The sequence below is a fragment of the Podarcis pityusensis genome, assembly GCF_964106645.2.
Source record: "Podarcis pityusensis genome assembly, chromosome: 3".
NCBI lineage: Eukaryota > Metazoa > Chordata > Lepidosauria > Squamata > Lacertidae > Podarcis > Podarcis pityusensis.
The window spans coordinates 114,818,477-114,841,181 of NC_138026.1; the positions used below are offsets into that span (position 1 = coordinate 114,818,477).

The 22,705-nt window shown below is 45.9% G+C and overlaps 1 protein-coding gene and 1 long non-coding RNA gene across 3 annotated transcripts in view; one reads left to right on the forward strand and one right to left on the reverse strand.

The window, feature by feature from the left end:
* The window catches only part of LOC308474747, an 87,451-nt gene extending 80,304 nt beyond the window's left edge, over positions 1-7,147 (reverse strand). The window contains exon 1 of the long non-coding RNA XR_013984920.1: positions 7,120-7,147. This is a non-coding gene — a long non-coding RNA (uncharacterized lncRNA). The remainder of the gene's footprint in view (positions 1-7,119) is intronic.
* REL (REL proto-oncogene, NF-kB subunit) overlaps positions 1-22,705 on the forward strand; it is a 57,827-nt gene that overhangs the window by 24,998 nt on the left and 10,124 nt on the right. For both annotated transcript variants that reach the window (XM_081000998.1, XM_081000999.1), the window contains exons 4-6: positions 3,229-3,320; positions 16,913-17,053; positions 19,859-19,963. In XM_081000998.1, coding sequence (XP_080857124.1) covers positions 3,229-3,320; positions 16,913-17,053; positions 19,859-19,963 — 338 coding nt within the window. The remainder of the gene's footprint in view (positions 1-3,228; positions 3,321-16,912; positions 17,054-19,858; positions 19,964-22,705) is intronic.

The following is a 22,705-nucleotide window of genomic DNA, read 5'->3' on the forward strand; positions in this document are numbered from 1 at the left end:
ACTAGGGATCGTGCCTAGAAAGCACAAGATGAGCAGAAAACCTAACCAGACCCATGGTTTCTGGGCAAGGGACAAGCGATAGCTCAATGAGCCCAATGTCTTGTTCCTGATCAAGCTCAGACCCCATGAGAATATATGTGAAATTAAAAATTGTTTGTTGTTTTTTAGTCGTGTCCAACTCTTCGTGACCCCATGGACCAGAGCATGCCAGGCACTCCTGTCTTCCACTGCCTCCCGCAGTTTGGTCAAACTCATGCTGGTAGCTTCGAGAACACTGTCCAACCATTTCGTCTTCTGTTGTCCCCTTCTCCTTGTGCCCTCCATCTTTCCCAACATCAGGGTCTTTTCCAGGGAATCTTCTCTTCTCATGAGGTGGCCAAAGTATTGGAGTCTCAGCTGCAGGATCTGTCCTTCCAGCGAGCACTCAGGGCTGATTTCCTTCAGAATGGATAGGTTTGATCTTCTTGCAGTCCATGGAACTCTCAAGAGTCTCCAACACCATAATTCAAAAGCATCAATTCTTTGGCGATCAGCCTTCTTTATGGTCCAGCTCTCACTTCCATACATCACTACTGGGAAAACCCTAGCTTTAACTATACGGACCTTAAAATTGTTTGCCCCAGCATAAAATCATTGGGTCACATCTGCCATTTTACTGCCCATCCACTCAGTTTGGAGAGGTCCTTTTGGAGCTTTTCGCAATCCTTTTGTGTTTTAACAACCTTGAACTATTCAATGCCATCAGCAAACTTGGCCACCTCGCTGCTCACACCTAGCTCTAGTTTGTTCATGAACAAATTAAAAGGCACAGGTTTCAGTATCGATCTTTGGGGGACTTTCAACATTTCCATTCAATGAGCAGTCCATTTATTCCCACTCTCCACTTCCTGATACTTAACCAATTTCAGATCCGCAAGAGGACCTCTCCTCTTGTTCCATGAGTGCTAAGCTTATTCAGGAGCTTTTGGTGAAGTACCTTGTGGAAAGTTTTTGGGAGGTCCAAGTACACTTTGTCAACTGCATCATCTCTAGCTATAAGCTTGTTGACACTCTCAAAGAACTCTTTAAAAGGCAGGACTTATCCTTGCAGAAGCCATGCTGATTCTCCTTCAGTAGGGCTTGTTCTTCTAGGTGCTTGGCTATTTTATCTTTAACAATACTTTCCACCAGTTTTCCTGGGACAGAAGTTAAACTAACCAGCCTGTAATTTCCAGGATATCCCTGAATCCTTTTTAAAAAAATAAATAAATAATTGGCATTGCCTCGGCTGTTTTCCAGTCCTCAAGTATGGAGGCTGAAATGAGGGACAAGCTACACATTTTTGTTGCCAGTTTGGTAATTTCACATTTGAGTTCTTTAAGAACTCTCAGGTGGGTGTAATTTGAACTCGCCAATTTGCCAGTTTTAATTTTGTCTGTTAGGCCTAGAACTTCATCCCTTGCTACCACTATCTGTCTCAGTTTCTTAATCCCCTTCCCCTCTTTCTTTTTTCCTTTTTCCTTCTCTGATGGAACTTCTACTTGGGGACTTCCCTGGCTTTTTTCTGACCCACGTAGGACCAGTCTGGATAGTTAGCCTTGGTGAAGACTTGACGTTTTCATCCCCAATTTTTTTTTTTTTTTTTTGAGTTTCTCCTGAAATGAGGCTGCATTTTAATGTTGCATTTTAATCTTGTTTTTTAAGTTGTATTTTAATCAATTGTTTTATATCTGGTGTTAGCCGCCCTGAGCCTGGTCTTGGCTGGGGAGGGCGGGGTATAAATAAAATTTATTATTATTATTATTATTATTATTATTATTATTATTATTATTATTTCTCAGACTCCCTTCCTGAAAAACTTAGTTCATTCACTGGGATTTGTCTTCTGTTGTGAAGACAGATGTAAAAAATTCATTTAGCTTCTTTATAGTCTTCTTATCCTTCTTTATCAAATCTTTGACTCCCTTGCCATCTAAGGGCCCAGTTGCCTCCTTAGAACAGGGGTTGGCAAAGTTTTTGTCGCTTGGGCCGGTTCACGGTCCTGCAGACGCCGCGGTGGGCCAGAGTATGTGTGCGTGCATGGATGCATGTGTTAGTTTCTGTTTGTCACTGAGCAGCTGCTTAGAGTCACAGGACTCTGTTTACATTCCAGACACATTCCATACTGTTGGAAGTCTCACGGGAGACGAGAGACGGATGTGACGTTACTGGTTTCCTGTTCCTTTGTTTCAGTTGCTCTCTGCTTTCATAGAGAGAGGATGTATTTTTCTTTGCTGTCTGCGTAGCGAGAAATAAAACTCTTTAGCCATGTAGCCATAAATCTCATCACTTCCCTGTGCTGGAAACTCTGCTGGATGGGAATGTGCCTGAGGCCTTATCAGAGGCTCAGGTCATTAATTATTGTCAGAGGCGATTCTGAAGGCTCGGCCGGAGGAAAATGAGTTTTATCAGCTTGGCTGAGCGGAGATCCTGACAGCATGCGCAAACACTATTTCTGGCGCTAAGAGCAATGGACTCGTAATCTGGTGAACCGGGTTCACGTCTCTGCTCCTCCACATGCAGCTGCTGGGTGACCTTGGGTTGGTCACACTTCTCTGAAGTCTCTCAGCCTCACTCACCTCACAGAGTGTTTGTTGTGGGGGAGAAAGGGAAAGGAGAATGTTAGCTGCTTTGAGACTCCTTCGGGTAGTGATAAAGCGGGATATCAAATCCAAACTCTTCTTCTTCTTCTTCCAACGCGGAGGAGGCATGCGCAGCTTCCCATTGGCTGCAGGAGCTTCCTGCAACCAATGGGAATCCGGCCAGCATAGCTGAAGGCGGTCCCCGCTCTGCTCTGTACTGGTTTAGCACGGCGCACAGGAAACAACTGAGCAGTTGGCAGGGGTCCCTGAGTGGGCAGTGGGGGTTCATGGGCCAGTTAAATGACCCCCATGGGCCGCTTGTGGCCCATGGGCCTTAGGTTGCCAGCCCTTGTCTTAGAAGGTCTCCTGCTACAAATGTCCTTAAGGAACTTGTTTTTAGCAACGCACTCCTCAGATTCTCTTTTACCATACCTTACAGGTTGCTTTCCCCCCTTTTTTGCTTTTTGCCAAACTTTATGTTCCTTTTTGTTCTCTTCATTGAGTTGCAGTGGAATTTGTCAGAATCAGAATTTCCACAATAAGTCATTTCAAGCCAATATTGTGTTGCTGTTGCTTCTTGTTCGGTTTTTTTTTTTAATCTGCTAATGGTTGACTGTGCGTGTTCCAGTTTTCAGAATTTGGGCATACAGTGCGTGAAGAAGAGAGAGCTCAAGGAATCTATCGTCTCCCGGATCACAAAGCAAATCAACCCCTTCAGTGGTAAGTAACCGTGGCAATTTACTTTGCCAACATTTTATTCAAGGGATTCATTTATGGGATGCTCGTTTTCTCGGAATGTGCCAAGCCATGTCAAGGGGCAGGCTGGAGTAGCTATGTGTCTGTGGAACTCCCATCCCATGAGATGCTTAGCTCGAGTAATTCATACATTTGCTGCTGAAGATGTTGCTTGAAATAATGCAACAAATAGTATGCCAGGGCTAGGCAATATCAGGCCTGTTTTGCACACACACACACCCCGCAGCCACACCCTCTTTCCTGAGTCCCTATCGCCCACTGGCCTTGCTTCAGCGGAGAGCCAGCTTGGTGTAGTGGTTAAGAGCGATAGATTCGTAATCTGGTGAACCGGGTTCGCGTCTCTGCTCCTCCACATGCAGCTGCTGGGTGACCCTGGGCTAGTCACACTTCTCTGAAGTCTCTCAGCCTCACTTACCTCACAGAGTGTTTGTTGTGGGTGATAAAGCGGGATATCAAATCCAAACTCTTCTTCTTCACACCCTTGTTTAGTGGTTTTTGCCAAGCTGGAATTTGTCCTTGGCTCTGATAGAATGCATCTTGTTTGCCAGCGGAGGCTATTCCCAACAGGGTGAACGGGGCACAGTTTCGCCTTCACAGAGCTTGGCAGGGAGGGGGATGGGGGACAAAACTATAAATAGTGGACTCCACCTGTAATTCGCTCTGGCTCCACCTTCTGTTGCCCTCCCAGCCCTTCCACCTTCCCAGACCCAATAGGCACCAGCCACACCTGTCATCTGAATGAGCTTTGACCAGTAGCTTGATGAAGACTAGGGAAGGGTGTTTGAGTGTGTCGAAACTAGCCTGCTTTACAAAGGTAACATTTGCATTAATTGCTCCTCCCACCTTTGCCTCTGGCCCCACCCACCATGGGCGTGCGAACCTCAGAAAGTTGCCCAGAAGGAAACCAGGTCCTCATGCTGAAAAACACTCCCTACCCCTGGTCTCATGGGAATGAAGTATTAGGGAGGACAACCTGAAATTGGAGGTCAGAGTCAGGGTTACTCCAACACTTCATAGTATAGGCATTCTCTGAAGTTATTTTAAGGGAACATCTAAAAATGTAAACTTTACTGTGTACCTAGAATTCCCCCCCCCTTTTTTTTAGGGAGTTCTTTTCTGAACATCATTAGTTTTCCTTGCTGTGAAACGGGCATTTTGTGCTTCCCACAACACTCTCTCCATTTTCTAAAAGTGCCCCTGGGCTGAGAAAGATTGGGGACCCCTGGGTTACACAAGCACAATCAGAAAAAGAGAGCTCTGAACAGGCAAATTGAAGTCAAAGAACTTGGAGTGACAGGGTTCTGTCTCGCTTATGTGACACACTATTGCCTAATTGTGAATTGTACAACATGCCGTTGAAGAAAATAGATGGTTGCAGCGAGGCACAGTGAAGCATAGGAAGTTGCCTTGTACCAGGTCAAACTATGTGTCCATCTAGTTCAGTATCTTCTTACTCTGAAGGGATGCGGGTGGCACTGTGGTCTAAACCACTGAACCTCTGGGAGTAGCCAATCAGAAGGTCAGCGGTTCGAATCCCCGCAACGGGGTGAGCTCCTGTTGCTCTGTCCCAGCTCCTGCCAACCTAGCAGTTCGAAAGCACGCCAGTGCAAGTAGATAAATAGGTACCACTGCGGCGGGAAGGTAAACGGCTCTTCCATGTGCTTTGGCACTTGTCATGGTCCTCCGTGCACCAGTAGCAGTTTAGTCATGCTGGCCACATGACCCGGAAAACTGTTTGTGGACAAACGCTGGCTCCCTCGGCCTGAAAGCGAGATGAACGCTGCAACCCCATACTCGCCTTTGACTGGACTTAACCGTCCAGGGGTCCTTTCCCCATTTTTTACCTTACTCTGAGTAGCAGTGGCTCTCAGACAGAGACCTGTATCATCACCTGCTACCTGAGCCTTTTTAGCAGGAGATGCTGGCAATTGAGCCTCGGACCTTCTGCACAGTAAGTAGGTCCTCAGACACAGTCGTTACCTAAAGGGGATCATGAAGTACATCACAGAATTGCTTCTCTTACCACATGATGCTGAACTGAAAGGTTGAACTCATCATACGACGGCCACTTTGCCACCCACAAGGCAGAGAGGCTGGTGGGACAACTTCCCACCCACTTGCCGTGTGTCGAGTTGGCAAGGTTTTAGTCATGCCACCAGCCCTCTGCCATTGACTCATACTTGCAGAGATATGTTTCCTTTCTGGCAATGTCCAGTCTCTTATCTGGTGTGGGTGGGGAAGGAAAAAGGAAAGAGGTCGAAAAGGAAAACCAGAGGCTCTGTAAACTGGGCTGTGCAAATTCTCCTTTATTCCCAATGTGTTGTTATTCCTTTGGATTTGGATGGTGCTTTTAAGCGTTCAAGTGCTATGCATGCTTTGTCTTTTTATGTTCCTAACATCCAGCGCAGGCCGGGGAAAGGTGAGGCTTGGCTAAAAGGGGCTTTGAAGGCACCACCAATCACCAGTGCCTTCAAAGCGCCTTCTGCGGCCCTTTCCAAATCATTGATGATCACCTGCTTATCGGGCTGCCCACCTGTCTAAGTTCACCTGCTGGGGTCTTGGAGGTCAAATATCTGGTCCACTGGGCTGAAAAGGTTCCCTAGCCGTGCCTTCCAGTATTCACTTTAGATAAGGTCAAGGGACCCGTGACCATTAGGTCCAGTCGTGGCCGACTCTGGGGTTGCGGCGCTCATCTCGCTTTACTGGCCGAGGGAGCCGGCGTACAGCTTCTGGGTCATGTGCCCAACATGACTAAGCCACTTATGGTGAACCAGAGCAGCGCATGGAAGCACTGTTTACCTTCCCACTGTTTACCTATTTATCTACTTGCACTTTGATGTGCTTTCGAACTGCTAGGTTGGCAGGAGCAGGGACCGAGAAACGGGAGCTCACCCTGTCGCGGGGATTCGAACCGCTGACCTTCTGATTGGCAAGTCCTAGGCTCTGTGGTTAAACCCACAGTGCCACCGGCGTCCCAATTCACTTTAGATAGGTCAGTATTATTAATATTGCAATAAGGAGGAGAACTTCAGTTCAGTGCTCCAGGCTGCCATCCAGCCACTCCCTCTTCAAAGCCACTCCATTCCTTCACTTCTCCCTCAACAGTTCCCCATTCCCCTATATCCTGCACCCTGTGACCAATGAACATACCATATTTTTCGCCCTATAGGACGCACCGGCCCATAGGACGCACCTAGATTTGGGGGGGGGGGAATAAAGGGGAAAAAATTTATTCCCCCCCCCCCCAGGCACGGGGCTGGGGCGGGGGAAGCCCGAGCTTCCCCCAACCCCAGCCCCCAGAACAGGCAGCTCTCCGCAAGCCGCGGGAGCCCAGCGCGAAGTCATGCCGGGCTCCCACAGCTTGCAGAGAGCTGCGCGAAGCCTGCTCTGGGAGCATGCGGGGCCTTGAAACAATGTCGGGGGACAGCGGGAAGGCGCGCTGCACCTCCCCGCTGTCCCCCGAGCTTGCAGGGATGGCGATGGGGAGAAGCACACTTCTCCCCGCTGCCAGCCTTGAAACCACGTCGGGAGACAGCGGGATGGCGCGCTGCGCCTCCCCGCTGTCCCCCAAGCTTGCGGGGCTGGCGGTGGGGCTCTCCTGAAGCCTGGAGAGCGAGAGGGGTCGGTGCGCACCGACCCCTCTCGCTCTCCAGGCTTCAGCGAAAGCCTGCATTCGCCCCATAGGACGCACACACATTTCCCCTTCATTTTTGGAGGGGAAAAAGTGCGTCCTATAGGGCGAAAAATACGGTACTTACTGGACTGTTTTGGTTTGTTTGTTTTTTGTAGTACTGAGCATAATTCTCCCCCTCCATGCTCCCATCTGCAGGACCACCAGTGTCCCTTGGACAGTGTGTGAGTGGAGGAGGAGAATATTGGGGGGTGCTGAGGAGGAGGGAGCAAAATATACTATTGTGGGAGACTTACTTATTTTTCAGCAAGTGGGGTTCAAGGCTAGCTGTTTGTCTGGTTTGTTGTTTAAGTGCCTAACGCAGGCTTCCTCAACCTCGGCCCTCCAGATGTTTTGAGACTACAGTTCCCATCATCCCTGACCACTGGTCCTGCTAGCTAGGGATCATGGGAGTTGTAGGCCAAAAAACATCTTGAGGGCTGAGGTTGAGGAAGCCTGGCCTAATGCTTGACATTGGGATGATTACATATTGTTCGGCAATTTAAACTACACCTCATTCTGTATTTTCTTGCACCTTCTACGCCAGAGATAATTAAAATATAATTTCTGCACATGTGTGGTTTTCCACATTCTTCCCCCCCCCCCCATTGGTAGTGCAGCCCTCCTTTTCCTTACCTTATGACTGAACCAAGTCATGGTTTGGATCAAAATTGTGTTTGGGGCAATCCATGGTTTAGCCTGCTGTCTCAGTTGAGCAGCTGATTCAATCCATTTGCTGTGGGGATACAAAAGTGTGTATTTCATTATCTTTTACACGTCGTTGACTCCCTTTGCATTTTAAAATTTAAGAAATCTTATAAATCAATGAAACGTTACAGTTCATTTAGCAATCTGTGTTTTTGTTTTTGGTTTTTAAAAAAACCAAAACCAAAATCTGGTTAGTTAGTTGCAATAAATAGATGAGTAAACGGTTTCTTTCTTTCTTTCTTTTTTTGAGAATGCTGAAGGAAGTCCATAGTTTCCCTTAAATGTGACATAACCCGCCTAATCAGACTCAGAACACATTGGGATTTTAAGGAGTTTCTGTCTCAATTTTTGTTACATTTCAGATTTTACTTTTCCTACGGTTGAGTATGTAGTTTACAAAAATTCATTAACAATAATGTATGGCATTTCAACAACTTCCAGTATACAAAATCTTAATTAATATATTCAATGCCATTGTCGGAGTTCCGTTGGGATCGCACCAGAACAAGTACACAATATAGAGAGTTGCTCTCAGGGACGTATTTAAGGAATATGTTGACTGCTTGGCTCTGAGCTATTGAGCTGCGCATGTCATCATTATTTTGGCACTGTATATATTATTTAATGTTTCATGTATTACAAATGGTTGAAATGCTGTACAGTCAAACCTCGGTTCCTGAACCCCTCCGTTTTGGAACATTTCGGCTCCCGAACGACGAAAACCTGGAAGTAAACCTGCTCCGGTTTTGGGACAATTTCCGGAAGCCGAACGTGCTACCTGGCTTCTGTTTTGAGTTTCCCTATTGTATTGAGGCTTTTGCTTTCCGTTTTTAGTTGTTGAACGTTTTGGAAGATGAACAGCCTTCCAGAACGGATTAGGTTCGACGAGCGAAGTTTGACTGTGCATTGTTGTCAATGAGTTTTTGTAAACTACATACAGTGGTACCTCAGGTTACAGACGCTTCAGGTTACAGACTCCGCTAACCCAGAAATAGTACCTCGGGTTAAGAACTTTGCTTCAGGATGAGAACAGAAATCGTGCTCTGGTGACAGGGTATAATGGAATAAGTAAATATGAAGTGTAAAATGAGGATAGAGGAGAATTAAATACTTTCGAATGTTAAAATAAGTAAAAGAAAAGAAGGTTAGAAGGATTTGCTGGAGATACGATTTAAACTAGAATACAAAGCAGGGAGGTGAGAGGAAGTCATGGAAACAAGTAAATGGGAAGATGGTTGTAATGGTCTAATTTGATTTTTGTCATTTTCTATTGTGATTTTTTGTCTTTTTTATTTCCTTTTTTACTGTCTGTTTTTTGTAAGATGTATGTGGTTTGTTTTTTTTTCTTCTATATTTTTCTTGTAATCTTAAAATTGGAATAAATATTCTTAAAAAAAAAAAAAGAAATCGTGCTCTGGTGGTGCGGCAGCAGCAGGAGGCCCCATTAGCTAAAGTGGTGCTTCAGGTTAAGAACAGTTTCAGGTTAAGAACGGACCTCCAGAACGAATTAAGTTCTTAACCCGAGGTACCACTGTACAGAGTTGCAGCTTTGAAACGCAGAAAGGCCTGAGCAAAGCGTTCGCCGAACAGGTGGGATTGCTTGAAGTTCGGCAGAGGAGGGAAGAGTTGTGGGTTTCGCTTTGCTTTGCGCAACTCGCGCCAGGGCGTCACACAGGCCTGCGCCAGCTCTCCGCGAAAGCTCCCCTATCTATCACACTCTGCGGCCCTCCTACAGTTCAGTGCAATCGTTCCACCGAAACTGACACGTCACGGGGAGGCTGCGATCATGAGGAAGCAGCTCTCTCCTCTGTGGGATTGGCCGTGGTTAATGAGCTCGCTAGCGAAGCACAAGCTTTCAGTGGGATGCCGGTAGAAACAGAGATTAAGCCGGTAGGTGTAGGAGGACAGCTGTCAGCAGAGATATTGGAAGGAGCCTCCTGGTCCGATTCCACTTTGAATGCCACTTGTGGCTGAGGGTGGAAATTGAATAACAGATTAGGGCTACCTGCTTTCATGCTTTGGCTGTGGGCTGGAAACATCTCACTGGAAGACAGAGAAGCAATCACTCTCCCTGTATACATACTATACATTTAAAGCTCCCCCCAACAAGAATCCTGGGAACTGTAGTTCATTAAGGGTGCTGGGAATTGTAGCTCTCTGTTGGATGAGTTCCCAGGGTCCTGGTGGGATGTGGGGAAATGTTCTTCCAATGCAGTGTGTACATATATGGGGAGTAATATAATTTCATTAGAACAGTGTTTCCCAAAGTGGGCGATATAATAATAATAATAATAATAATAATAATAATATTTATACCCCGCCCATCTGTTTGGGTTTCCCCAGCCACTCTGGGGGGCTTCCAACAAAATATTAAAATGCAATAACCTATTAAACATTAAAAGCTTCCCTAAACAGGGATGCCTTCAGATGTCTTCTAAAAGTCTGGTAGTTGTTTTTCTCTTTGACATCTGGTGGGAGGGCATTCCACAGGGAGGGCGCCACTACTGAGAAGGCCTCTGCCTGGTTCCCTGTAACTTGGCTTCTCACAGTGAGGGAACTGCCAGAAGGCCCTTGGCGCTGGACCTCAGTGTCTGGACAGAACGGTGGTGGTGGAGACGCTCCTTCAGGCATACTGGACTGAGGCCGTTTAGGGCTTTAAAGGTCAGCACCAACACTTTGACTTGTGCTCGGAAACGTACTGGGAGCCAGTGTAGGTCTTTCAAGACCGGTGTTATGTGGTCTCGGCGGCCGCTCCCAGTCACCAGTCTAGCTGCCGCATTCTGGATTAGTTGTAGTTTCCGGGTCACCTTCAAAGGTAGCCCCACATAGAGCGCATTGCGGTAGTCCAAGCGAAAGATAACTAGAGCATGCACCACTGGCAATACAGTCCACGGGCAGGTAGGGTCTCAGCCTGCGTTCCAGATGGAGCTGATAAACAGCTGCCCTGGACACAGAATTGACCTGCGCCTCCATGGACAGCTGTGAGTCTAGAATGACTCCCAGGCTGCGCACCTGGTCTTTCAGGGGCACAGTTACCCCATTCAGGAGTACCCCAGGGAGCCCCCCCGCCCGCCCCCCTGTCCCCCCACAACAGCACTTCTGTCTTGTAAGGATTCAGTCTCAATCTGTTAGCCGCCATCCATCCTCCAACCGCCTCCAGACACATATTGCCCCCTGGGGGGCACTGGAACAATCTAGGGGGGGTGGTAGTGCAACTGGGGGGTGTTGAATAAAAATAGGGGGGCAGTGAAAGCATAAACAAAAAAGAGAAGAGAAGAGAAATATGAAAAACCATTCATACGTGTATAGTCTGTTTTGTGATGACGCTTATGGCCAGGTCAGGCACCATCGATCTGGCAGCCATGCTGGAGGCGAGGGCTTTCTCTGGGTTTGGGTGAACCCTTTTTGACTCCCCCCAGACCCGAGAGGCGGATCGTAGTTTGCCTGCCTATTTGGTCAGTGGCAGGCAGGCTGCAGCGCCTTCAGTGTGTCTTAACTAGGTTTCTCTAGGGCCAGGGCCTTTTCAGTACTGGCCCCGACTTGGTGGAACGCTCTGTCACAAGAGACTAGGGCCCTGCGGGACTTGACATTTTTCCGCAGGGCCTGCAAGACAGAGCTGTTCCGCCTGGCCTTTGGTTTGGACTCAGTCTGACCCTTCTGTCTTCCCTCCCCTTACGGTTTTGATCTATGGGCTACTTTTAAAATGAGGCAGCATTTTAACCTGTATTTTAAATTGGGGTCCCTCCCCTATTATGTTTCTATTGTAATTTTACTGGTGTTAGCCACCCTGAGCCCGGCTCTGGCCAGGGAAGACGGGGTATAAATAAAAATTATTATTATTATTATTATTATTATTATTATTATTATGCGGGTGGCGCTGTGGGTTAAACCAGAGAGCCTAGGACTTGCTGATCAGAAGGTCGGCGGTTCGAATCCCCACGACGGGATGAGCTCCCGTTGCTCGGTCCCTGCTCCTGCCAACCTAGCAGTTCGAAAGCACATCAAAGTGCAAGTAGATAAATAGGTATTTACCTCTGGCGGGAAGGTAAACGGCGTTTCCGTGCGCTGCTCTGGTTTGCCAGAAGCAGCTTAGTCATGCTGGCCACATGACCCGGAAGCTGTACGCTGGCTCCCTCGGCCAATACAGCGAGATGAGCGCCGCAACCCCAGAGTTGGCCATGACTGGACCTAATAGTCAGGGGTCCCTATAACCTTTACCTTACTATTATTATTATTTACAACAGCATCTTTCTTTACTACGTTGCAGGACGCAATTAGGAATATAGATACGTAAAAGAACGCAAATTAGAATAATAGAATCATAGAATCATAGAGTTGGAAGAGACCACAAGGGCCATCGAGTCCAACCCCCTGCCAAGCAGGAAACACCATCAGAGCACTCCTGACATATGGTTGTCAAGCCTCTGCTTAAAGACCTCCAAAGAAGGAGACTCCACCACACTCCTTGGCAGCAAATTCCACTGTCAAACAGCTCTTACTGTCAGGAAGTTCTTCCTAATGTTTAGGTGGAATCTTCTTTCTTGTAGTTTGGATCCATTGCTCCGTGTCCGCTTCTCTGGAGCAGCAGAAAACAACCTTTCTCCCTCCTCTATGTGACATCCTTTTATATATTTGAACATGGCTATCATATCACCCCTTAACCTCCTCTTCTCCAGGCTAAACATGCCCAGCTCCCTTAGCCATTCCTCATAAGGCATCGTTTCCAGGCCTTTGACCATTTTGGTTGCCCTCCTCTGGACACGTTCCAGTTTGTCAGTGTCCTTCTTGAACTGTGGTGCCCAGAACTGGACACAGTACTCCAGGTGAGGTCTGACCAGAGCAGAATACAGTGGCACTATTAATTCCCTTGATCTAGATGCTATACTCCTATTAATGCAGCCCAGAATTGCATTGGCTTTTTTAGCTGCCGTGTCACACTGTTGGCTCATGTCAAGTTTGCGGTCAACCAAGACTCCTAGATCCTTTTCCCATGTACTGCTCTCAAGCCAGGTGTCCCCCATCTTGTATTTGTGCCTCTCATTGACTTAGTCACTGCATCTCTTTGTTTGTCCGCTTAAAGAAGGTAGATTTCCAGGGGGGTGCTGGGTAATTTATTTATTTTTTCTGAAAAGGGATCGGTTGGCCAAATAAGTTAGGGAACCTCTGCATTAGAGGAAGCCGTGAGGACTCTGCTGCAGCCAGAGAGGCTGTGGGGAAGGAGCAGTCAGACAGGGCATGCTTAACACAGGACAGTTAATAAGGAGCGTGTTTCTTAGAACTCTTTACGCAGCCTGGCAGCTATCAATGTCTGCAATGCCCACAAATAAATGTGGGTGGATGGGGGGGAGGAGGTGTGGCAGTCTGGGCCCAATCATGCAAGGGGGAGTTTGCCTGTGGGTGGGTGGGTGGGTGAGTGAGTCATGGGCTTGCGGGGTGAGTGGGCAAAAGCTGATATTTTGTGACCATAATGTACTAGTAGGTGAAGGTGTCTGGTGTTTGGGGAGGGGGCTTGAGTGGGTGTAGGTGGTGCTGGAAATGTGTGCATTGAATGGTTTGGGGCTAGTGTCTAGGGCTATGGGGGATGAGAGTGTTCACAGGGTCATGAGACTTAGCTATGAGTAGGATCTCGACTTGCCAGCTGTCTTGGGACTCAGTGCCTAGTCATTTTCTGACCCTCGCCAATGGTCCTTGCCACATCTTTCTTATTTCATGTTTAGCTTCTCGTTTTCTTTATTTTTAGCATCTCTGGCCTTTTATTTTTAGTGCCAGTTTATTTATGCCACCTCCCCTTTTCCGAAAAATCACAAAACTCACCGTGAAGTTCTAAATGGCCTTTGCATTTTCAAATAGGTGTGTGTATGAGCCAGTGTGGTGTAGTGGTTAAGAGCGGTGGACTCGTAATCTGGTGAACTGGGTTCGATTCCCCGCTCCTCCACATGCAGCTGCTGAGTGACCTTGGGCTAGTCACACTTCTCTGAAGTCTCTCAGCCCCACTCACCTCACAGAGTGTTTGTTGTGGGGGAGGAAGGGAAAGGAGATTGTGAGCCGCTTTGAGACTCCTTCAGGTAGTGATAAAGCGGGATATCAAATCCAAACTCTTCTTCTCTTCTTTGTAATCAAGCCCTGGAGTCATTCTCTGTCAAAGCGCATGATCTCAATGTATCCCCCCAAAAAAGTTCACACCTGTTTGCCTCTATGCCTTGCTTCATTATGTAACCTGGTCTGCTCACTCCTGTACCTTTAACAGCTATATCATCTGTTGAAATCAGCTAGGGAAGAAGTCGTTCACCGACAGCAGCTACAGATTTCCTCCTCTCAAGGCTGCTTTGAAATGCACACAGGAGCTAGAGAAAATATTAACAGCCCCAGAGCCAAAATGCAATTTTTAAAGGGGAAATGACAGAACAAATAATAAAACATTCTCTCAGATCTCTTGGATGCCTGAATTTTACATTTTTTCCTTCTACCTGTTGCCAGAATGTTTTCTGAAAAAGACTAATGGTGTGGTGTGTGTGTGTGTGTGTGTGTGTGAGAGAGAGAGAGAGAGAGAGAGAGCGCCTTGGCCACAGCAGACAGAAGTTTTTACTAGAGTAATGAGAGTGACCTTGTGTTGCATCTCGCTTGCTCGCGGTTGACCTCCTTAGACGCTGGAGTGGTTGGGCCATTGACAAACACAGAGTATGTACAGCCAAGAAACAGAAGCTCCCCCTCTTCTGTGAGCAATAGGCAATATAAATACTTCTCTCCTGCAGAGTATCTCTTGACAGATGAGATGACCCTGTCCCTCCTGAGAACCCAGCGTAGCACAGTGGCTGTGACTCTGAGCCAAACAATTTGCTGTTCAAATGTCACCTCCCTATGGCCAGCCCTACTGTTAATGCTGGCAACCAGCAAATTGCACAAAATATTCACTGAGTGATAGTTGCCGGAAATGGAGAGGTTGTTGTTGTCGAAGGTTACCGTATTTTTCGCTCTATTGGACACAGTTTTCCCCCTCCAAAAATTGAGGGGAAATGTGTGTGCGTCCTATGGAGTGAATGCAGGCTTGTTCCATAGCCGCGCGCAACCCCTCCAGCAGGGAGAGGTTGCGTGGGGCTAAAGAGGAAGCCAAAGCAGCGAGCGGGATCTGGCAGGGAGAGGTTGTGTGCAGCCTGTACGCTGCTCTTTGGGGCTGGGGGGGGAGGTTTTTTTTATTGATTTCCCCGTCTAAAAACTAGGTGCGCCCTATGGTCCGGTGTGCCCTATGGTGCGAAAAATACGGTAATTCATAACAGTAAGACTGGTTTGTGAAGGTCATCGGTCGTTCTTTGAGAGCATGCTTTGCCTGCACATCCATGGCGATTCCTTACAGTGCCCACATGCTCAGAATCTGGTCCTCTGCTACTTTCTGCTGATGGCCAACTGCTTCACTTACCCATAGGTTGGGCTGGCTCTTTCTTGTTCCAGGGTAGAATTTTCTGGTGGAGGTGGCAGTACAGGAACTGCTGTAGTGTTGAAAAAGATGATGTTGCAGTTTAGTGGTTAAGAAGTGTGAGCTGAGGCTCCGGAAACACCTGGTTCAAGTCTCACCTTTGGAGGAAGCACCTTTTAAAGGCAGGTGAAAGTGCAACTATCACCCCTGAGGAAGACATTGTGTGGAAACACAATGGGCGGTTTGGGGCAGGCTTCCGTTCCTCTTTACTTCACAGCTCACTGAGGAGGCCTTAAACCAGCCACATGCCTTGTCCACGCACACAGATATCCCTGTTTGCACCATGGCAGTGATAAGACTGGCCTATGTTACTGGTTCTTGTACAGATTACTGAGATCATGCACATATAGTGCTTCAGCAAAAGTTCTGCATGAACACTAGGTATTGTTATCATAGTACCTTTAAGGGGTGTGTGTGGGACACAGAAGTGTTTACCATGCTCTCTTTCATTCTTGCAGTAGGAAGTAGAATTTAAAAATAGCCCAAGAGAAACCTTCTTCCTCTTTTTCTCAGCTGCAAATTAGAGAAAGGCAAAAGAAAGAGTAATAATCGTAAGGATGTGATGAGTAGCAATCATAGATTTGTGGTGGTGTTGTTGTTGTTTAGCTGTTTAGTCATGTCCGACTCTTCGTGACCCCATGGACCAGAGCACGCCAGGCACTCCTGTCTTCCACTGCCTCCCGCAGTTTGGTCAAACTCATGTTAGTAGCTTCAAGAACAGTGTCCAACTATCTCGTCCTCTGTCGTCCCCTTCTCCTTGTGCCCTCCATCTTTCCCAACATCAGGGTCTTTTCCAGAGAGTCTTCTCTTCCCATGAGGTGGCCAAAGTATTGGAGCCTCAGCTTCAGGATCTGTCCTTCCAGTGAGCACTCAGGGCTGATTTCCTTCAGAATGGAGAGGTTTGATCTTCTTGCAGGCCATCTTCGGCAGCACATATACTAAAATTGGAACGGCAAGAGTCTCCTCCAGCACCATAATTCAAAAGCATCAATTTTTCGGCGATCAGCCTTCTTTATGGTCCAGCTCTCACTTCCATACATCACTACTGGGAAAACCATAGCTTTAACTATACAGACCTTTGTCGGCAAGGTGATGTCTCTGCTTTTTAAGATGCTGTCTAGGTCTGTCATTGCTTTTCTCCCAAGAAGCAGGCGTCTTTTAATTTCGTGACTGCTGTCACCATCTGCAGTGATCATGGAGCCCAAGAAAGTAAAATCTCTCACTGCCTCCATTTCTTCCCCTTCTATTTGCCAGGAGGTGATGGGCCCAGTGGCCACAGTCTTAGTTTTTTTGATGTTGAGCTTCAGACCATATTTTGCGCTCTCCTCTTTCACCCTCATTAAAAGGTTCTTTAATTCCTCCTCACTTTCTGCCATCAAGGTTGTGTCATCTGCTTATCTGAGGTTGTTGATATTTCTTCCGGCAATCTTGATTCCAGCTTGGGATCATCTAGCCCAGCCTTTTGCATGGTGAATTCTGCATATAAGTTAAATACAGCCTTGCATAGAGGACTGTAAAATCGACATGAAAATAGGTGATGTGAACTTATTAGAATTAAGATCTGCGGATGATAGGCTAGAATGTATGGACTGCAATGTGAAACATGACGAGCCAGCTCACCCAGACCCCTGGACCTCAGCAGGTGCCACTGTGATGCAATTGTCCTACAGCCCTGTCCTCACTTCTGGACTGTCTTTGTTTCCCCAGTATCTGAAGAGGAGCTGATGGCCATTGAAGAGTACAACCTCAACGTGGTGAGGCTCTGCTTCCAAGCTTTCCTCCCTGATGAACACGGCAACTGCACGCTACCCCTTGCCCCAGTCATCTCCAACCCGATTTATGACAACCGTAAGTATCTGCGAATCAGATTGCAATTCATCTCTCTGTCTCTCTTTTTGCTGCTGGGCTCCCTGCCTGATTGTTGGGATACTGCCGGGGAGACGGGGGCATCAGGCAGGGAAGAGGCAGACAGAGAAATGTGTAAGCATAACGTACAGCATTTTATTCAGCATAGTTCAGGAACAAGAAAACATGTCTGCTTCCCTTCGTCTCCAGCAAAACAGCAGCAACACAAAAGCTATATACAAACGGAAGTTCCCAGCAGACTGTGCTGGAAGTAAACAGGCATGTGACACAATACAATCATGCCCGTACCCTTTTAAGGTGGAATGGAACTATATCGTAACACTGATGACCCCTTGGCCCAAGCCATTCTCTCTGGGTTAGGGCTGATCCACACGTACATTGCTCAATATCTCTCGTGATTGGGTCACACACTCAGCCATTTCCTCATTCCCCATCTCCTCCAGAAGCCCACTTACCACAATATCCTGTAATTATCCAGCACAGCCCTAATGGAGAGGGAGGTTGAAAATGAAGGAACACAACCGGGAGGGGGCTGGTGCATTAGGGTGAATGAGGCCCCCCCCTCACCAACCTCAGCATGTCTTTGGCTAGTCTCCACTTGTCTGCCTTTTTTCTTTCAACCAGTCCAGGGATACCACCACATTTGCTTAATGTGTCATGTACCAGACAAAAATCAATATTTGCAGGTCTTGGTTAAAAATGGAATACGCTTATACGTGACCAAGACATGTTCAAACAATAGACTAGTGACAGGAAGTACTAGGTAAATTTCAGCTGAATAGGTTGATATAGCCAGTTCTGACAAACGCCGTGGTCTAATGTTGTCAGTGCCATTTTGATAGACTGAAAGAGTGTGAAGATACCCTCTTCTCCCTCAGTATCTGAAGATGAAATCACAAGACTCCTTCGGGTAGTGATAAAGCGGGATATCAAATCCAAACTCTTCTTCTTCAGTGTTTGGCAATAGACCTTTCTGCTACGAGTGGATTGGAGATCATCTATCATTTTACACACACACACACACACACACACACACACACAGACAATACTATACTTTTTATTCAATTTTAACATTATCACAGTCTTAACAGTGTAGAACATTTATACAGTTGTACCTCGGAAGTCAAACGGAATCTGTCCTGGAAGTCCATTTGACTTCCAAAAAGTTCAGAACCAAGGTGCGGCTTCCGATTGGCTGCCGGAAGCTCCTGCAGCCAATTGGAAGCCGCGGAAGCTGTGACAGATGTTCAGGTTCTGCGGAAGCCTCCATGGATGTTCAGTTTCGCAAACCGGTATGCTCATTTCCGGGATTACAGCATTCAGGAGCCAAAGTGTTCAACTGGCAAGGCGTTTGTCAACCAAGGTACGACTGTACACTCTTGAATCTATGGAATACAAAAACCAGTAATAAACATTTCTGAGACATCTTAATATTATAACTATTAAGAATCAGGTGTTGACTAAAGAAGAAAGCAAAGAGATTGCATGAGATGAAATCTATAAATAGAACATAATACAGTATTTATTAAGTGCATTCATCAGCATTATTTGAGTGGCAGTTGTCTAGTAATAGAAAATTAGATATTCCAGTGAGTCTGGAGCAGGATCTGTCATTGTTTTTCATTCTTCTTTTGTCTTCTTTAGAATATCTAATTTAGGTCTGAAATTTCCACCCTTTAGATGTCCATGCATGTGTCACTTGACCTTTAAGATACTTCTGAGGAAACATCTGCAGGGCCATGTTAGATCACTGGGGCTTCTTCCTGGTTACAAATATGTAGAGTAAGGAACTGCAGACTGTTAAGCTGAGTGGTGGTTTAGTCAGTGATGGCAGCTGTCCAACAGAATGGGTGGGGCAGATGACTGAGCAGTTCACAGTAGGTGCACCCAGAGTAGCTGGTCAACCCACAAGGTAGGTGTCATGGTTGCCATCCATAGGATTAACACAAAAAGTGCACGCCTTATTGAAGCAGTTGGTTTCCATCCATATTTTCTTGGAATTTGCTGCAAATATGTCTTTGATTTTGAGGGTGGGATTCAGTTCCATACTTTCAGTCATGTTATGTAATTGAAGTAAGTTTGGCACTTTTGTGCAACAAACTACTACTACTACTACTACTACTACTACTACTAATAATAATAATTTATTATTTCTACCCCACCCAGCTGGCTGGGTTTCCCCAGCCACTCTGGGTGGCTTCCAACAGAACACTAAAATACAATAATAATAATAATGATAATAATACAATAATAATAATAAAATACAATAATAATAATAATAATAATAATAATAATAATAAACAACTTTTTTGTAGCAAGGAAGATAGGAAAGCACACTGAAAAGTATGGGATGACAATTGCTTCACATAACATCATCTAACTTCCCTACACATCAGTCAGAAAGATTGCTCTGTAAATAGTAAATGTTGTTTAACCTTGGTACAAATATTATTCAAGCAAATCGGGTTGGATGCTCAATAAACAGGTGATCTGGAGGTGACCTGTGACTTTACATGGCTAACAGGGACATTTGGTGAATATGCATTTGGCGTGTTTGCAAACTGCCCTGGAGCTCTATTGCTCCAGAGGAGTGTTAAGTTTTTCCTCCCAATTGTATTTCAGCACAGTACTACGGCAGAGTTTTGTGGCAGATAGTTGCTCACCGAACAACACGCTTGCCTGCAGAGCTTCCTTTCCCACCTCTCTATTTTTAAGCACGAGTTACCGTAAACATCCTCACCGACTCTCCTTCTCTCCTCTAACGATTGTTTCCTTTTTTCTGCTTAGGGGCTCCCAATTCAGCAGAACTGAGAATCTGTCGTGTGAACAAAAATTGCGGAAGTGTGAAAGGAGGGGACGAAATCTTCCTACTGTGCGACAAAGTTCAGAAAGGTAACTGGCTTCCTCCAGACTTCCTCCTGTGTCTGCAGAGAAAGGGAAATGTGCAAGAGTCTTATGGTCCGTAAACTGGGTCTTCTGGAGTCAGGCAGGCTAGGATCCAGAGTCAGGCATGAAACAACAGGCAAACCGCTGGAAATCGTTGTTGGGCAGCCTCAGTGTGATCTCCTGATCAGCATCTGACCTGAGATCCTCTTCTGGAGGCTCAGAAGAAGAAGAAATTTGGCAAGAGCTGAAGTTGTTTTCTTGTTTGGAATCACCTGATCTTCAGGGCAGCTTCCAACATGACAACTTCCCTTTACAGATCAGCAATAACAGTGTTAGGGTTCGGTGTACAAGGTCAGCAGGTGATTCAGGGCTGGCAAAAGAATGCCTTTTCCACACACTGTGCGTCATTAATTTATTAAATTTGCTGGTTGGCTGCTGTCTTAGATGCCTTTCAAAGAGGAATAGACAAATTCATGGAGGGGAGAGTGAATCATGATTTGGCCATGATTTCATTTCACTTTTAATTAGTATACCGCCTTTCTATATTGCTATGCAGAAGGTGATGGACAAGCTGAAGAAACAACAAAATAGACAACAAAGGCCACACACATAATAGCAATCTGATCCAGTACAGATAAGGCACAATAACTTTAAAATAAACAACATATCAAATAAAGCAATGTTCGGCGACCCATTAGAATATAATAGTAATCAGTAAAATTAAGTATCAGCAAATAATAATTAAGCAGCTTACACTTACCAGTTACAATGAAGAATTACTAAACTACAGTCATACCTCGGGTTACAGACACTTCAGGTTGCGTTTTTTCAGGTTACAGACTGCCGAAACCCGGAAGTACTGGAACGGGTTACGTCTGGGTTTTGGCGGTCGCGCATGCACAGAAGCGCTAAATCGCAACCCGCGCGTGTGCAGATGCGCCACTGCAGGTTGCGAACGTTGCAGGTTGCGAACATGCATCCCGCTCGGATCACGTTCGCAACCCGAGCGTCCACTGTATAATCAATAAAAAATAATGGCACAGCACAATGCGTGAAATACCAGAAAACAAACAAAACCATGTAAAAGGATCAAAGTGAGAAACAAGGACACACAACCTATAAAATCATTTTTTTAAAATATCCCTGAACTCCTCTTCTCTCTTCCCAGCTGCTTCTGCTGTTCACAGAGAGTGTGGTGTAGTGGTTAAGAGCGGTGGACTCGTAATCTGGTGAACTGGGTTCGCGTCTCCGCTCCTCCACATGCAGCTGCTGGGTGACCTTGGGCCAGTCACACTTCTCTGAAGTCTCTCAGCTCCACTCACCTCACAGAGTGTTTGTTGTGGGGGAGGAAGGGAAAGGAGAATGTTAGCCGCTTTGAGACTCCTTAAGGGGAGTGATAAAGCGGGATATCAAATCCAAAATCTTTGCTTCTTCTTCAGAGTCATGGCCTGGGAAAGGCTTCTAGGGCTGGAAGGTGGGGCAAGGCAGGTGGGAAAAGCCATTGCCTGGTGGCCACAAGTTGATGGCTAAGTGGAACCTTGATAATAATCATAATTAATAATAATTTTTATTTATACCCCGCCCTCCCCAGCCAAGGCCGGGCTCAGGGCGGCTAACAAGCAATAATAAAAAGAAATTGAATGAATACAACTTTAAAACAAGATTAAAATACAACATTAAAATATTGAAACATTAAAATATTAAAATACAGCCTCATCACAGGAGGAGAAGGAAAAAGAAAGAGGGGGAGGGAATCAAATTGGCTCCAAGCCAAAGGCCAGGTGGAACAACTCTGTCTTACAGGCCCTGTGGAAAGAAATCAGATCCCGCAGGGCCCTGGTCTCATGAGACAGAGCGTTCCACCAAGCCGGAGCCAGTGTTGAAAAGGCCCTGGCTCTGGTTGAAGCTAATCTAACTCCCTTAGGGCCCGGGACCACTAGGGTGTTGCTATTTATGGACCTTAAGGTCCTCCGTGGGGCATATCAGGAGAGGTGGTCCCGTAGGTACGAGGGTCCTAGGCCAAGGGTGATAGGCAGTACCCCAGATATAAGGGCCATTGCCATCACTCCTTCCTTGTGGTTGGCATCCTAGAGGCATCTGGTTGGCCACTGTGTGAAGAAGGATGCTGAGCTTAATGGACCTTCTGACCTGAGCCTGCAAAAGGCTCCTCTCCTTTGCTCACCTAATCATTCAAAACTGATAATAGTGTGCGAGACCAGGGAGAAGGGTCGATGGAAGAAGATTGGAAAAAATTTAAAATATATCTTCAAAAATATTGTAATATAAAAGACTGTTAGAAAGTTGTTGGAAAAAGAAAATCAGGTCGTTTTGGTAGATATGATATAAAGGATTAAGCAAAAATGAGCTGATGAAATTGATGAAACAGAGGATGTTTAACTATACTATTTTAAATTAAAATACGTAAATGAAAACAAGGTTAGAAGGATTTGCTGGAAATACGATCTGAACTAGAATACAAAATTGGGAGGTGAGAGGAGGTCATGGAAATAAGTAAAGGAAAAAGGTTATGTAAAGGTTTAATCTGTTTTTGTTCTATTTCAACTCAATGGATTTTTATATCTTTTGTTTTGTTTTCTTTTTTACTCTATTTTATTGTTCACTTTTTTCTTGTTACTTTTTGCTTTGTTATGGTTAAATTTTTCTTTGTATTTTGTATTGTTTTTTTCCCTCTCTTTTTGTAATTTTAAACTTGGAATAAATATCATTTTTTAAAAAAACAAAAAAAAC